Source organism: Bombus huntii, chromosome 10, assembly GCF_024542735.1.
Source record: "Bombus huntii isolate Logan2020A chromosome 10, iyBomHunt1.1, whole genome shotgun sequence".
NCBI classification, from domain to species: domain Eukaryota; kingdom Metazoa; phylum Arthropoda; class Insecta; order Hymenoptera; family Apidae; genus Bombus; species Bombus huntii.
The window spans coordinates 1071105-1089225 of record NC_066247.1 but is presented as its reverse complement, the minus strand read 5'-3'; the positions used below and the strand labels follow the sequence as shown (position 1 = coordinate 1089225).

Below are 18121 nucleotides of genomic sequence, written 5' to 3'. Positions count from 1 at the left end.
TTTTTCTATCGCGTCTGTAGGAATCGCTTTCCAATTAACGTTTGTGTTATAGGAAAAGTAACGTTAAACGGGGCAAACTTTCCCTTTCACGAAGTTAATTTGTCTTTCATTTACGCAAATGTCGATAAACGTAGAAAATGCATAGTGTACGCGCGAGGAGAGAAATTCTACGCGCAATGCGGTTCACGTAGGCAAAGAATGTTCATTCGTGCATCGAGTGACGATTATGAGTTCAGGTTATTTGTTATTTGCATAATATCATCGATCTACTCGTGGGAGTAACACGCTACGTACTACGAAGTAGATCTAATTCTACTTTAAAATAGAGTGCATTGAATATAGATGTACACCCTCGTACATCGTTTAATAATTGAGTTCTTAAGCGATAGTACAGTCTCCCGTTCTTTCTAAATTTCATATATTTTATATAACATCGCGTCTTCGCTATCACGGTGATTTACTACCACAAGATAATCAGTATTGCTGCTACTGCTCAGAATTTACAACCGTGTAATTTACCTTTTCTGCGTTATGTACGGTCAGGTAACAATTCCGAAAGACTTATACGTATTCGTGATAATCTTTTCGTTTCGTACACAGCTTTTCCATTGTTCCAGCGTAAAAAGGCATATATGTATATAAGAAATACATACTTTTTCATAAACAAGTGTCGGATATTTATCCGCAAGTAACAAAGACATTCGAGTATCTACAAGGAAATATCTTTGTACGCGAGAAATCGAGATTACGTTAAAAGAATAGACGCGCGACTAGAAAAGAGCAGCCACGTACTCATAATAAAGATAAACGCGACAATTTTATCGAAAAGTATCACGAGAATTAACGAGAAAGCTCATCGAGCCGGTAATAATATCACTTTGTTTGACGATATTCGTATTCGGTAATCAGCGCCGACTGTAGAGTGAAACCGGCAAACGAGTTTCCTTTGGCTACTAGAACCGATGTTATATAAATGCGTCTACGTATACGCGTGTACGTGGGCAATTCAAGCATTCCGACATGGCTACATCTCTCCGTTCCTTCGCGTCAAGGCATTTTACTCGGCGACTGGAGTAGAATCGTGTTCCGCGAACAATGACCGCAGTCAGATGAGTCGGTAAACGATCGAAGGTGAAATATCATGAAATAAGTTTCACCCGCTATACGCTTATTTTCGCAAAAAATCACCCGAAATGTGTATATATTGTTTTATACGATTATATGCGACCGTAACGTATAGTGTACCTAGTCCGTTCAAATACATTAAGTGGCAAGCGATGAAATACTGTCGTATAACGCGCGTTATACGAAATATTATAAAACATCGTTTGCATCGTAATGCAACGAGGTTGTCGTGGCTATAATTGTCGGTCAAATTTCGTACAAATACGATCCAAACGGAACGAAAAGATGGTTCCTTTCGTTCAAAGTATGTTCCCTCGACATTAATACAACGGCAGGGGTGGTCGACTAATAAAGGAATAGACGTGTTTTGAGATACGCTACTCTTCTAGGAAATAGACGATATGCGCGTGGATATTTTTGTCCGAGAGGAGTTATTCCGTTATCGCTACGTGTCTGAACGCATAACATAAACCGAGCATCGCGCGTTACTTCATTTGACTATAAGATTTTCTCTGTTCGTTAGATACATCATCGGCGGAGGTTTCGTACTTTCTCTGCTTTTCGTCGAGATCATTTCGAGAATATCGCAAACGAAATTATTAGCTTGGTCCATCCATCCATCAACTTCCAGGGATATACAAACGTTCGTTCGCGGTTCTCCAGTCTCGTGGCACATATTTATATCCGCGGACAGAAATACCATCTTGGAATGCACATGCTAAACAGAAGATCACGCACACACTTCGACACACTTCTTGACGTTCTGTCGAGGCAATAACAGGGTTTCACGGCAAGCGAGTAACAGTCAAGTCGAATGGCAATTGATCGCGTGTAACCATAGAAACGATCTCTCGTTATTGAAGATCGACGACGTGGACGGATTTGAACGGTCCATTACACGTCAGAGCTTGTCAGTATGTAGCAGCGTGAGATGCATCGCCGTGCATCGTCGCTATCTGCCGTGGAGAAACTGTTATGCCTTGAGGATCGCATCGCGGCCAGACACACCGACTAGATACGTCTTGCCTAGACTCTACTGGCTAAAGGCTACGGAAACGCGGTCAACGGGAAATATTTCTCCTTTTTATGACAAAGGTTATCCGTATTAAGGTTCATTTGTATTATCAGTTGGGAAGTGGAACGGTAACGGAACGGTTCCGTTCGGCAAAGACATTTATTCGACCGTTCAGGAGACGCATCGATCGAGTTCGCAACTTGCAAAGCGTCGATGTTACTTACGTAGTTGTATACTTATACAACGTATAACGAATTTCGTTTCTTTTCGATACCGCGGGATCGTGAAATTCACGAGACTCGGCGTATTCAGGCATTTCGAGAAACGTCGATTCAACGATTTCACATCGTCCTGAAAGAGAACGAGCGAACGGGAGTAGGAAAGGGTGCCACGGTATGTATGTTTTTACGGAACACCGAGCGTACACAGCGACTTTCGATTCGCACGTACTTAGATCGGAAATTATTCCCACCAAACGTGTAAAGCTATATTTCCGTTCCGAAAGGAAACCCCGACGCATAAATCAGATCTCGTTCCCATTCGTCTCTTTGTAATCAGCGCACGCGTGTAACCAACTCGTTATATTCGTAACCAATAATCTATTCGTTATTCACGAGAATGATAATATATTAAAGTTTTATCGGAATCGGAAATTGTTTCCGAACGTTGTAATTAAAATCGTAGATATTCAGTTTGTTAACAGCCGTTAAAAGGCGAGTTGCTCGTTCGAACGTCTCGGTCAACGTTATTTAATAACGCGTAATATCTTTCGCATTAACGAGTGCGGTTGGATAAAGTTTAAGAATTTCAGAATCATTATCGGAATGTTAGCCCTTCCGTCTTCGATTACGTTGCTGGCACGTTGTGTATTTCCCATGCGAAAATGTGGCAGCACGTGCCATAGACACGTTAGTCGATGCCAAGAAATTTTATTTATTCATTTTACACAAATATTTCGATTTGGGGATTATGGAAAAATTTATTATACATCTTACGACGCACGACGCGTGACGATGAATTGTCGGTATCTCGATCGACGTTGACGATAAATGTTATTTTATTCGTAATGGAATTACAATAATGAGATTAAAGGATGCCATTAAGTCGCACCGATACACGCTTTTTTTTATTTATTAACACGGTTCTATCCCATATCTCGGAAGAACACGGTCTTCTTAACTATTTATTGATAAAAAAGGAAATTCATTTGCCTAATGAGTTGATCTCAGAAATAATTAATAGAATCTTATCTCTACGAAAGTTTACGAGCAATAAAATCGTAATAGCGATATAATTTATGCCAAGCGATTCAAAAGTGTTGGAATCAAAGCGATAGGTATATGAATGAAGACTATTACAATTAGTCTTATCTAGGATATTATTATTCTATTGTACGCAGTACAATAATCAGTAGCAGATATTATTCGAACTTTGCATTTGCCACCAATATTCATAAACATACCCGATAAATTATTGTCCAAACATACATTTCATAATGCCCTGTCGAATTCGCTTTGAAATGAGTAATAAAATGGCGATAATAGAAATATATAGCATCGTTACAATGTTATTGAAATAATCATAAATAATAATTCATAAAATCAGACGCCTTTCGTGTGAGAAATTGTTTCGCATTTGTAATAGAGAAATATTGTTATAGCGTAAATATTTCATCCTGGAATTACCAAACTTTGGATGTCCTATTTTTACAATTATCGAAAAAATGCAGTTGACAATCCCTGTTGACAAAATTGATATTAACTATTACCATACGTATCTATTTGTTCCGTCTATAAAATTTTAGTTGTAATCGTTTACGATAAATCTTGGTATACATTAAACGTTGATAACGACTGATGAAGGCTTTCGGGAATAAATAAATAAATAAACGATCGAATAGCGAAATAAGCCTAAGATCGAAGGACTAAATAAGACGCGATTGTTAATTGGAACATGATTAAGCGGAACGCGGGCTATTACTCTTTCGATTAAACAGCGAAAGTTAGTCAACCATCTCGACCTGATCGAAGCGTTGATCTTGGACGTGGATTAGTTTGCACTGGTCTCAAATTCGTTATCGGGGAATCGCGAGCACTTGTCCGTCGAAACGTGATTCATTCGACAATTTCGGTACACGCGGTACACGTGCCCGTACATTACCCTGCGCGATGTATGTACCGTGCCCTCGCACACGAATCCCGATGCATTCGAATTCAATCAGACGGGAAATAGCTCCGTGGCCCTCGCCTTCGTCCTCTCCTCGTTCGATCGCGTTCGAATTTTGCCAACGATTCATCTCTAATTATGCGGTGTGCCGTGTGCTTGCTCCATATCTCTCTCTCTCTCTCTCTCTCTCTTTATTTCTCTTTCCCTTTCTCTGTTCGTCGATCGAGCGCCGTATCATTCGATACACGTTCCCGATTCGAACTCTGACGGTGATCCGAATGTGCAGATCCGATATGTGTTTCGTAAAAAGTCTCCTGCTGCCCGTTCGAATCCGTAGCACCGCACCGCGCGCCGCGCTGCGCCGGTCACACCTTCATTAACATACACACCGTAATTCCGGCGATTGATCCGACAAGAAAAGAGTTGTCGGCATGCTTGTACCTTTTAATCCGTTTTGATATACCGTCGCTCGAACGTAATTAATCGTCAGTTCCGTGTATATAGCAAGAAATAGCTGACATTAAGGATAATTTAAAACGAACTATACTCTATTACCACGATGAAATAGCAAGATCAAGAGCTTTTTACACGCTACGTGACGACCAGACAATAACAAGTAGGCGAAATAAGATTCAGAAGACATAGCGATATAGATACATGACTAGAGGGGACTAAATGTGCCACTTTTACGTCATATCTGAGAAAAGGAGAGAAACGAAACATCGTATCTTTGGATTTTATTTCGCGAATCGCGAATATTTATTACGTTCCATCTAACCGTGCTGTCTTCTCCTTTCGCGGCAGAAGCGAACCACGTACTTCCATTAGTAATCGTGCATCAAACGAAGAAAATACCGCAGATTGGTCGACCGTCGTAAATACACACGAATAAGCCGTATCGACTAATTAAACAACGTTTAAGCGAGCGGAAGGCAGACGGATAAGCATAGAAACGTAACGACCGCTTACGATTCATGCAAATTCAACCACTTCCGAGTTAAGCATTTCCGCCACTGCCGCATCGACAGTTTGTGCCGTTTCCCTTTTTCTCACATATAGAGAGAAACGAAAAAGAAATTTTCTTCTTTCGAAATCCTTTCGCTTCGACTTAACTTTTTGTACTTTACCCTCCTCTCTTTATATCCCCTTCCGCTTTTCTCTTACACGATTTCCTGCTTTTTTTTTGTTTTTGTTTGTATTCTCCGCTGACTTCTATTTTCGTCTTCGTTTACGTTTCCACTATTTGGCTTATTACTTCCAGCCCTTAGCTTAAAGTGCGGTCTCGCATGGTCCACCATTTCCTCAGCACTTTTACCGTCGTTTTATTTTTCTATTTCCCGCCACTTTCCGTTCACCCTCGAACGCCAGTATATATTCGTTAAAATTCGTTCAAAGGGTGCGAAGGAAAACACACTAAATGCACGTTACATCGCACAGCGGTCAACCTCAAACTAACCGAGCGCAGAGGCAGTACCAGCTACAAAGCTTCTGGTCTATTTAGCTCTTAACTCTTAACCCTTGCGAACACTTCGACCCGAAAGGGAATCGTCTCGAATAACATCCAAGTTAACCGAAGATCCCATTGATCAACCCAACTTGTCGATACGCGTCGTAATAGAATCTATTGTTCCATTATCCGGTATTCAAAACGACGAGGAACTGCGCATTCTTGCCAACTGAAAACCCAGATCTATAATGTATCCTAATCTTACGCGATGCTAGGTTGATAATTCCTATTGAAATCGTGATTGGTTTGAAACGATCGAACTTACAAAAATTACATAATTCCTTCGAATTATGTGATTCGTGTCGGTGAATCGAAAGTCAAACTATAATAAGCTCGCTTATGAACATGGCGAGATTCGAATAGACACGATCCGAACAACATTAGTTAAGATAAAAATTGTAAATTTTATGTAAATCCGTGTTTTTCTAAATACGATTAACTAAGAATTCAACTTGTTCATATCTTTTGATATTTTGGATATCTTGTTCCGCGTTTAAATTTCCTCTTGTCTATGCATGTCTCTTGTCTTGAATCGCAGCTACCAATTTTATTTTAACTTCGTTAAAATTTTTAATTCGTCGTTTAAAAACGTAATACGCGAAGAAGTGGGGAAATATCCGTGCAGCATAAACGACTTCAATGAGAAAAGATTTCGAGAAGTCGTGAGAAACAAGGGCAGCCATTCTTTTGTATATAAGCTGGCTGTAAGTTTCGCCGCTGGTAAGAGAGGTCCTTCAGCATAAACTTCTAGTCTAGGCAGCTGCACGGTTGACGCACGTGCAGCAAACGTAAATCGCACCTTCTTCCGAGAACTTTCGAAGTCAACGTCGTCGGTAGAAAATGCAACATTCAATTTGTTACAGCTTCTCCGCCCTGTTCTGTTCTGTCCTTTTCCCTGCTATTCCTATACGAAGCGTGAAGTTTCGCTTAAAAGTTCCGGAAGGTCCGTTCCGCAACTATATTAGAATATAAATTTTTGTGACGCATTTGTCAGAAGCGAATATATCGATACGACGAATCATTCTTTCCTTAGTTCTCTTTCATGTTGCACGGTGAATATTATCCAACATTCTTTCAAATACGACGAAATGGTTTGAAGAATTGTAACAAAATGTTGTAATAGTTTTGACGCGCGAAGCATTCGGAAAAATCTCTTCTGTGAAAGAATTAACGGTAGATCGTAAACCTGATTCGTTCGAGGGGAACCATAATCCTGGCGTTTATCTAGGCAACTAGAAAATCCCATGAATTCCAAGGATTCATTTAAAGAACAAATTTAAAGAAGCAAACAAATGGTCTTGAATTAGGCAAGACAAGCGGGTCTTTACATCGATTTCGAAGGGAAGAGAAGGCGTTTCCTCGATAAAAACTTTACAACGGCCATCAATTTTCCAAGACAGCGAGAAACGGACTGTGCTTTTACCCTTACACAAATAGTAATTCGCCTCGCATTAAATCAAAAGCGTCTACCTAGCAGTTAAGCAACGATATTACGAGTTTCTTCTGTAATTCGACGATTTTTCCTAGTTCTTCTTAATACAATCGGAGATAGAACGTATAACGTATGATATTTAATGACTTCTAGGTTGAACGCACGTTGTTTTTTTGACTATTTATCTATACGTAACTTTTGTATCTCTTTCTTTTTTACCTTTTTTTCGTCTGTAGCAAGACGAAGATAAAGGTAATGATTACTTGCGGCGAAACAACATAATAGATAATTCGTAAAATTTTTTATGACCGAAGTTTTCTTTGCGCGAAGAAACGCCCTAAGAATCATACCATTACAATCAGCGGTTCTCTGAAAATAGATTCTTGAAGAACGTCTGGCTTTCAACCTCTAACACCGAGCAGTCTCTCGAGATCTATTTAGAAAACAAAATCCTAACTCGAGACATCGAGCTTTTCCCTTCCAACCGAAAATTTGCCAATTATTATCGTACACGCGATAATAGATTTATCGATACAGTATCTGCTTTCGACCTGACCGGTTTTATTGTAGCTCGACAGGTTGGGAATCGGGGCAAGGATCGAAAATCATCCGTCAGAAGAGCAAAGAAGAGTCGAAGTTCACAGTGTAACGCCACGTAGCTTCAAAGATACTTGGTTGGCAGAATGTTATAGGAAAAGGGAGCGTATATACAAGAGGGGGGAGGGGGGAATAGATATGCCATATTCTACGAGGGAGGGAAAGATTTATGATGCTCGTGCGTCAGCTCGCACATCTCAATTTCGGGATGCCGCGAGTCAGGAGCCACGGCGCTCCCTTTGTTGCTGCCAGAGACGACCATGGAGGACGAAACGATAAGAAAGAGGCTGGCACAAAGAGGAAAAAAAAGAAGCTTCGAGATAGGGATCGGATTGGGCAAGAAGACAGGGAAAACGGTGCGTTCCTTTCGCCCGTCTTTCGGTATTGTCTGCTATTTTCAGGGGTCGAGAACCCCTTCAATTATGACCAAGTATTTTAATTAACAGGTATTAAATCCTGACTATCACGTTCAGATTTCCTCGTTCTTGATAATATTACGTTCATTTTTTTATTGTCTAATAACGCGAACACTGTTGATTAAATCTTATCTATATCCTATGCTACACGAGTCTAGTAGAAACAAAACTAATTAACTCCACTTTTCATTGGTATCTTAATTTCATAACGTAAGTTGATAATATCGGTATTCAATTCTCAAAAAACGAACAATCTACTTCCGTATGTCCTTTCGTTGCAAAAGGGTAACATAAATGACACAAATTCTGGAGTAAATCTAGAAAACAACGTTAGTAACATCTTCACTTTTCTCTGCTTTTCAATTTGCGGGATTGATAAAAGTATATAGCTTCCGAACGGTTTATAGAATTAACTATTGCGTACAATTTGCATTTACGGTAGAATTTTAGTTATTCGAACTAATAAGCATAATCGTAAGAATTTTTGAAATACGATATTTCTGAAAATTGGTAAGACCGTTACGAACCTTTCAAATTATTCGCTATATATTTTCTATTACTACGATTACGTAGGTAATTAAACGCAGAAATTAGAGGCGTTCCAGCGAAACAGAGTCGATTTCTGATAGGAAGTGCCGCTCATAACCGACGTTCGTAACTTTATAATTTAGTCTGGATACCGTAATTCCGTGGCCACTGTGTCAAAGTTATATTTATCGGTGGTAAACTCCCTTTCCGAGTTCGATAGTTTCATGGCAACTCTCCATTCTCGAGTTGAATCCGTCCTAAGTAAATTCTTCCTTTACACACCTACCCCGCGGTTTCTCTCGTTTCAAATTCATTCGCCGGAAAGCAACCGTTGTCTCCATTCCCAGGAAGAAACAATGTTCCTTCCGCGCGATGTCGTCTATGTTTGCAGAATCGGCCAAAAAAAAAAAAAAAAAAAAAATAACGTTCATGAATATTCAAAATGTGGAGGATCGAACTGGATAGATAACAAGCGTTTGATGCTTCGCAAGATATTAAAACGGTCGCATCCAGTCTTCGTTTTCGAATATTCAACGACATATGCGATATTTTCCATACGCCGGTAAGCAAAAGCATTTAATCACCAGCTTCACTTTGATAAGGGAAATTTATTACGCTCCGACGCTATTTTTTAATTTTGACTAAATCCATAATGAAAAATTCGGAGAAAAAGAACACAAAGAAACGAAGAAAGGTAGAATTTTAAATTAATGGACGGATGAATTGCAGACACAGGGCTACATTTTATGTATCCCAATGAAGAGTCGGCAGACATTCCTAGTAACTTTTGGTTACTTCTAATTATTTCTCTATCTAATCATTTCGAATACGGCAATACAATTTTGAACGTTATTCCCATAAGCCAAATTGGCATTATTTCCAAATGCCAAAAGAAAGAAAGAAAGAAAGAAAGAATATATATATAAGTTCCGGTTGTAGAGAATTAAAAGCATGAAATCTTTGTTAGAACAAATTTCAACGTTGTCCGTTCATTTGAGAATCGGAGAAAATTATCGTTGCTTACTGATGTCACTACACATCGGCAGTTCGATGGCGGATGCAGAGAGCGTTGCTCGATCTTTGATAATGGCCATTAATCAATCGGCGAACGTGAGACGAATCGTCGTATCGCTTCGCGATCTCGTGCTCGCAGAAAGAATGCCGACTGGCGAAAACGGGGAGCGCCGTGGCGTCGTCGCATACTTCTCGAAGTGTACATTGACATTTCGTTGATGTTCGATCGACGCGACGGCATCAAACCTTTGTACGATTTATCCGAAGAAGATGTACGTATCTTGACGTACGCCTGCGAAAACGGCTACCGTGTAGTGTGAAATGCATACAACTCGTTTTATCTCTCTGCATTCCATTGACGTTGTTGTCACAATATTGATAATGTATACTAAGTGAAATTGTTGATTGATAATGTTTTCACGCGATAAAGAATAAAAAAAGAGGAGAAGACTAACGCGTCTAAATAAATTCATAGTCATTTATACCTATTTTCTTCTTTTTCTTTTTCCTTTTTTTGGGGGGGGGGGGAAAGAATAATCCTAAAATAATCCTATTTTCAAATAAATTGGGAGAAAATTCAGCAAACAACGACGATAGTTAGCTACGGACGTGATAGAAAAATCAACGAATCAGCTTTAAAACCAAAACGAATCTTCGATTTTCGATTTTGCATCGTGTAATAGCGACCAGGGTAACAGAATGCTAAACTTGGTTGTGCATTAACGCTAGAATTTCGGGAATTTCATTCTACATAATACCCCGCTGGCGGTTGTTTCGATCGTGGTACGACTTTTTTCTATTTTGTGCATGGTTTTAGCAAATATTGTTCGTTTTACGATTAATTAATTAGGCAAGGTAAGAAAATTACAATTTTCGAGAAAAAGAAACTTCAAAAGATGCTCGTTGCCGTTAACGCATACTTCTCTATAGGGTGTCGTTATTCGCAAACTAGCCAGACAATTGATACAAATGCGCGGTAGCAAGTTGATATCTTTTCTGCGGATATGCAAAGTTTAAATTGCGAAGGCGCAAATTCATTCGAACGATCCCCTCTCCATATAGAGTGCAAAGGGTGATCTCGGAAAAAAGACGCTCTGTCGAGCATTCTCCAAGATCGAAATACTCAAGAGATCGCAGATCCTTTGTCCGAGAGAGCCGAAGTTGCTCCATCCCAAGACAAAGCTGGGTCTTCTCTTTCCTTTTTTACACGCGTATATATTTCCTTCCGTGCTCTTCCCTCTTTCAACACATGCACATAGTTGACTATAGGTGCACGAATACAGACATACGTGTATATACGTATACGCGATGACAATCCAACGAGATCTCGGTACGACCGCTAGCCTGGGCTTTGTACTTACTTACGTACCACGCGTGCCTTTTTCTCGCGTCAAAGACTGGGAAAAGACGTGCGGAAGAAGATAAATGAATACCAGAAAAATGTCGCATAATCAAGGAGTTCCGTTCGGTGAAAGCAGTCAACGAAATCGAACCACCCTCGCTTGGAGAAGTTTGAACAACATGGAGTACAAGGGAAACAAATATTAACCCTGCGGAGATAGCAACCAATCCGATAGATGCGTGCAAAATCCTTTTGGGAATGTATATTCTTAAATGACGCTGATGCATCGTAAAGTTTATTGACAAAGAGCATCCTGTTCAAAAAATAGCTCACGAAACAAGGAAAGAATTTCTATTATTTGGATAAAAATACATTATCGCGATGCTACGAATAATACAATTGATTGTGACGACAAGAAGTATTAACATAGTTCTATTTCGTTATTGCAATGTTAAAAGAGACAATTTAGAAGCACATTAACAGAAAAAGAATCGCGAATGGAACGGTCCTTGACGGAACAAGGACGATTCGACGATTAATCGGTTAACGGAGAAAATAGTAGAAAAACAAAAATGGATCTATCCGTGTTGTTCGAGACAATCTCAAAATATTTCTAAAAACGTCTGCAAGATATTATTATGCCTCGAACGCAACTGTATCACGTGTGACGAATGTTATGACCGTTTCCACAACAAATACATCAAGCGAGCATTCTGAATAGTTCGTGTTAAACACAACTTTTTACTGTTATCATTTTCTCGCAACGTATATATTTATCGTACTCCGTGTGTTACAAAGGTATATTTATAATTTGCTTAATTGTTATAAATCGCAGCTATTTCAACTACACGGTAATGCCCCATAACTTGCAAGTTACACAACTGTATATCTATAAAACTTATTTTACCTATTTATCATTGTTTCGCTGTATTTTATTGGTATATTTTTCCGATTGCCAACTAATCTATCTATAGCAATCGTTAGTTTAGTTTCCAATTAAAATAAAACATAATTAATTTAATATCCATGTCCGAAATATCTCAGAGACACTGCGATTGGATAAGAAATTGTTAGACTGCGACGACCTCCGCAGGATTAAACAGAATGGAACCGCGTTCGCGGCTAAGAACACTTACCTGGTGGACAATTGCACTCGGAAACGTCTCGTTTGATCCGAAAAACGTTCGACTGGAACGCTGGCCGATGCACCTCCAACTGTTCCTGAATTTCTCTCTTGAGCCTCTGAATAAGAACGTCCGGCATTTCTTGAATTTGACAACGAGCCTCCAAATTGGCGATCCGCGATTCCAATCCTATTTCCCTGTACACGAGTAGACTGGACACAGCCAAGCTGGTAATACAGAGGGCGCACATTGCCCAATTGAGTATCGCACCCCCCGTCGTTCGACATGAATCCTTACGGAATTTCCATGGCATCGATGTCTCGAGGGAGCTCTTTCTCGGCGACGGCCAGTCGGTCGCCGTGTCGGACTCCATGTTGTACACAGGATCGACACACGTTCGCTTCTATTCGTGCACGCAGCGCGTTAAGCGCGCGTCATAACCCACCCGACGATCGTCGATACGTCCTGACACGACAATCACGGACAAACGCGATAGAACGTAGAAACCACGCGAGTCTTACAGACTGTGCGGCGTCATCGTCCATCTGGAATGCATCTCGTGCGCCCACTTGCCGTTATTGCTTACCTCTCTTTCTTAGCGATCGTTCTTTCTTCTTCTATCTTCAACGAGCACGCGTTCTCCTATACTCTACCTCTCTCTATCTTTCTCTCCCTTTCGCTATATACCTTGAACGAACGTGTTCGTTTCGCTCTTTCACCTTTTTATCCGACCCTCTCTCCTCGGAGTAATCGACGTTCCTGTGTTTGACCACACACAGACGTTGGTAAACAACAAAACGGTCCCACCAACCAGAACCGAGTGTTCCGCTAAACCGCGCGCTCGTTTTAAATGTTCGAACAAGAAATGACAGCGTCCCCCTACCGGTCGACTCGAGTCAATCACGCTGCTATCTAACTACGCGCCAGTTTGTTCCTTCGGTAACCTTTCTATCTTGCTGTCGGAACGTCTTGTCCTTCCTGTTGCCGCTGCCACTGCAAATGGAGCATCTCCCGGCGCTGTCGCATCGCGATTTCTCCGGCTTGCGCACTTTCCACACTCTCCGTTAATTTCGGAATTAGATAAATCAGCGAGGAAACACTCGATAACCTCGATCACCGGTTTTCGCCACTCGGACCGTACCTTCTCGTGTGGCACACGCTTACGCTAGCTTCGAACTGGAAAAAGCAGCGCCAACGGTGCAACTACAACTACCGTTGAAACAACGAAGAATCCCGATTTCTACAAAACATCGAGTCAAATCTAACGACCTATCGTTCACGCGGATATCGTCGACGAAACGGAAACACTGTGCCGTGACAACGAAGTTCGATTTATTGAGCAAATGAAAAGTCCCGAAATACCGCGAATGCGAAGCTCACAGCGTGGCATTCGCAGTACGACTGGATGTGGTGGGGCGACGCTCTGCCGAGGGCCGAGGGTTCGTCGCTTCGGAGACATTCGTGCACTCTCGGCCGTCTTCGAGCCTCGACTCATCCACCGGCTGCCGGACGCGTGGAGGACGATCGCTCGACCTAACGTCCACTTCCATTCGCACTGATTCGACCCTGCTTCCCTTGCCCTTCCATTTACCCCTCCGATACGCCCCTTCACCATTCCACTGGATTTCGCCAGAGGATTTAACTTTTTGTTTTTCCTTCTATCTGTTAACCGTTCGAATCGCACGGCTATCACCGTGTGCAAAATTGTACCAACTTATTTTAAATTCAACCCTTTCGTTCCTCTATATACGAGGACCAAGTTAACGGTACACGGCCTGACAAAAAGTTGATCGAGTGTGAAAATCTCTATCTTTTCGAATTGCTATTCGAACCAACCTCGATTACCTCGATTATTTCATCGCGATTAAAACTATATGATTGCATAATTTTGCAATACTGATTTTGGTTTGTTTTTTTGAAATTATTTACACTGGAACACACAAAATATATTTGTTTGATTCTATGAATATTCTGTAAATATTGAGATACTATATTTAGATATTTTTGATAAATTAACAATATCGTAATAATCTAAATTTCTTTGTCGTCTTATTCCTTCGAATTCGAACTGTGTTTAAAAAATACATATTTGCTTACGTAATTTACGTGTTCGAAGGGTCAATCTATTTTTGATCGAAAGATTAAACCAATTAAACCGATATCGAATCACGAATTTGAAGTAGAATGGGATTGGAACGAAACGAATCGTAACAAAGCAGTTATATTAGGAAATATCGATCGACGAATCGATCGTTTCCCTTGAAACACATCCCCTGTGTGTATACGTGACGGATACGTACAATCGACCCCTTGCTACCGTCCAATCGCTAGCACAGGAAGCGATTATAGACTACATCCTGGAACGTACGTTCGGCGTGTTCGCCCTCTGCGCGTATACTAAATCGAATGCTGTAGCAACCTGCTAATCGTATAACTAATAAGCGGACAAATCGTCGATACACGATGAGAAACCATTATGACAAGACAAATACGATTGATGTTTCATAGAACTGCCGTTCATCTGTCGAAACGCTCTTTGCAACGCGTATCGTTTCTTACTAGCAATTTAGAAACAGGAAATATCGGAAGTTAAATACCACGAGATACTCGATATCGCGTTAAATTTATTATCGTTAGTGAATAATAATAAAAACTTCAGTATCGTGAAAGTTTGAAGACACGAATGAAAGGGAATTGATTTTTGAATTCAAAAATATGCACCAGCCGTGTGCATCGTAAGTATGTCATTTCCCATTTATCCTTATATCCCAATTTTAAGAACAAGTAGTCGAAGCATTTCGAGATAAAGCATAAAATATCAAATTACGAAGAACAGGTAGAAAGCACTATATTGGGCAGTGTTCTCTTCACCGAAGTCCTAGCACGATTTCTCCAAATATGTAATACTACCTTCACTGAAATCATCTAGACATACTTACATTCCATTAACGTTATCAAGACAACATGAGTTAAACATTCGAAAAAAGAAAAAGTGTAGTGCCTAAAATATACCGCAAACGATCGTCTCTGTAAAGTATACGTCGCATTCCACTCCGTTGACGTCCTGAATTTAATCGAGGCCCTTTCGACTGTACGGTTATGCTATATCTGTATAGTTTCTCGTTTTCTTGTTCAAAGACAGTACTAATCGGTGAAAACCATTCGGAACACACACAACGATGAAGATATGTCTATCTTTGATGTCTCGCCAGTTTCTACACAGGACTTTTTAGTCCTGAATATCCGATGTTTTTCTTATCTCGCAGACTGAAGGACTAGGCTCAACTGCATTCATTATGACTCGAAGCCATCTTTTAATGTCTACCGTGTTGATACATAAAATTCCATGTTATTTTATAAGTCCTATCTGTTGAAGTTTTTTCAAACGTCAAATTATATTAGCCGATAATTTCGAGCATCAATTTTAGCCAAATATACTCGAAATTGTTAAGCGTATATCTCTATAAGATGTACTATTATGCTACGTAATAAGAATTTCATTAGAAATACTTGCGAGAACTTTGATTTAAAAAGAAGCTGTTTGACGTGATAAAATTAAAGAGAAGCGTCTTCTTAAAAGAAAAGTCGCTCCGACATAATCGTAGACGTGTAGTAATTTTGTACATCGATCGAAGGATTCTTTATAAAAAAGAACCCGGGCACGATATAAGGGTACTTGTCCCATCTGAGACTAGTTTTGAATTGACAATGGACCACGTTGAGAGCCTCTGAGAACTGCAAACCATGGTTCGAGGGGTGAACTTCTAGCGTGCGTCGTGATTAAAAAGTCATCGCGGCCGATGCCCTCTTCACGGCACGTTGGTCATCGTTGGGGTGCGGTACGAGGCGCATTATGTCGCGTTTCCGCCAGGAAGCAGGCGCAGTCGGGACGACAGCCTGCACCTCGTTTCCGTGCACTCTGAGAGAACGTGCCTTGCGGACACTCTGGATAAGGATAAAACTACGTAACAAGAACGCGTGCGAGTAGGACGTCACGATGGAACGATAGCTGAACGGAGGACGGAGAAAAGAGGATAAAGAGAAACCAGGAGAGAAAACGTCGGAGGAGGTGGAGGCGACGGGTACCTACGGACACGTTCGCGACACTAAAGCAGACTCTCATTTCGGGGACGAATCCGAAGCTACCCCCGCAAATGTGTCTGCACGTGCGAGAGGGTGAGTGAGCCACACGGTGTAAAGGGGCGGGGGGCCAGTCAATGTGTAGTTTGTATTCCGCTCGGCAGAAAATACTCGTTCGTTACAATGTATACGTACGGACGCACTCGCCGAAACTCGTCCTTGTCGTCGTCGTCCACGTCCTCGACCTTATCTTCCTTCTACTTGTATCCATCTCTTTATATTCATAACGATACTTTCACGCGAAAAGTACCGATGCGATGCTATGTATTAATTCGCCTCTCATCTAAGATCTTGACATATATTCCGATGCTGTTGTTATTTGGATAATTGGAGATCTCGTATATTCGACGACTACATAATTGGATCGGTGTTTTCTTTTTAGAAAGTAAACGAATACGTTTTATTCTTTGTACAATATGTAACGGAGTATTTACTCCTTTAGTTACCAGCGTAAATTTGTGAATAATTTTTTTTACGAATACTTTTACGTTATATAGACGTAATTATCGAAATGGCTTTAACAAGAATTTTAGTTTCTTTATTGTTTCGGCCTATGGAATCTTACGATAGATAGATACGATGTTTCTTAGTTAAACATTTTACAATCCGCATTGAAGTTTGTCGCAATACCACAGTATATTTTAAAAAGCGTTTCCATCTTTGACTGAAGAAATCGTAGAAGAAGAGAGGTCCCCGGGTCACACAGATAGTAAAAAAGCGTCGGTGAGGAACGAAGGAGGAAATGGAGCCCGGAACGCTTCATTTAATTTTATGACAGCCTCGAAGCTGATCGCTATATCGTCATGGACGAACACGCATTATCGGATCCACCCAACTTTATTGGTACTCGTTCAAGGTAAACGCAATATCGTATTTGATATCCCGGTTTTCAACGACTCGCTGACCTAGCAGTAGCTTCGCTAATAGTCGTAATAAAAGAGTAAGGAAATCGAATAAGTAGGAAGAAAAGACAGAAAAATGAAAGAATTATAGGCTGGAGGGAATAATTTGATTGTTTATTTTCGTGCGAACGATTTAGCGAAGCGATGCGGCTAATGTTGGGGTGACAAGACAAGTGGATACTTCCCTCTCTGTACGATCGGTCGGATGAAGAGGCAATGAGGGGTCTCGTGATCATTATTGACTAGATAAGGAGCGTATACTCGCTAACTTGGGTCCTAGTCGGACAGTAGAACAGAGAAAAGGTGAGATTTATCTAAACAGGTAGGAAGGTAAAGGTTTTTCTTTAGAACAAATTCTTTGAAATCTTCCCTTCTATAGTTAGTTGCGAGGCAAATTATCCGTTCCGATGATTAATAGCAAATTTGACTTTCGAATATATAGAACGTTTGTTGAATTTTCTACATAGATGCTTATGAATTCCTAAGCACGAATCGTAGAAATACTATACGCCTCTGGGTTATCGAAATTTTCTAATGCGAACGGAATAAGTTAAATAAATACGTAGCACAGTTCTCGAACGGCAAATCTCACGCAAAGAACTCAAACTGGTCACGTCGAAGTAGCGTTTTATTTAGGTCAAGTATCGTCTACAGGCACTAAGCAGTCTCTTTCGTAAACCTTCGTAAGATATCGTGTTTCGTCTACGATCAGGCACCATAATCGACCATAATACCATGCCATATCGAATCAAGCCATGTTCTGAAGCAATAATAATCACGTCGAGAATTTCATTCGCCATGCGCGAGCATATG

General features: G+C 40.6%; 1 protein-coding gene across 19 annotated transcripts in view; it reads right to left on the bottom strand.

Moving 5' to 3' along the window:
• LOC126870334 (collagen alpha chain CG42342) overlaps positions 1-13690 on the bottom strand; it is a 119978-nt gene extending 106288 nt beyond the window's left edge. For all 19 annotated transcript variants that reach the window (XM_050627916.1, XM_050627918.1, XM_050627929.1 and 16 more), the window contains exon 1: positions 12279-13690. In XM_050627916.1, the coding sequence (XP_050483873.1) occupies positions 12279-12639 (361 nt within the window). In that variant the 5' untranslated portion in view covers positions 12640-13690. The remainder of the gene's footprint in view (positions 1-12278) is intronic.
• Positions 13691-18121: the final 4431 nt, after the last annotated feature.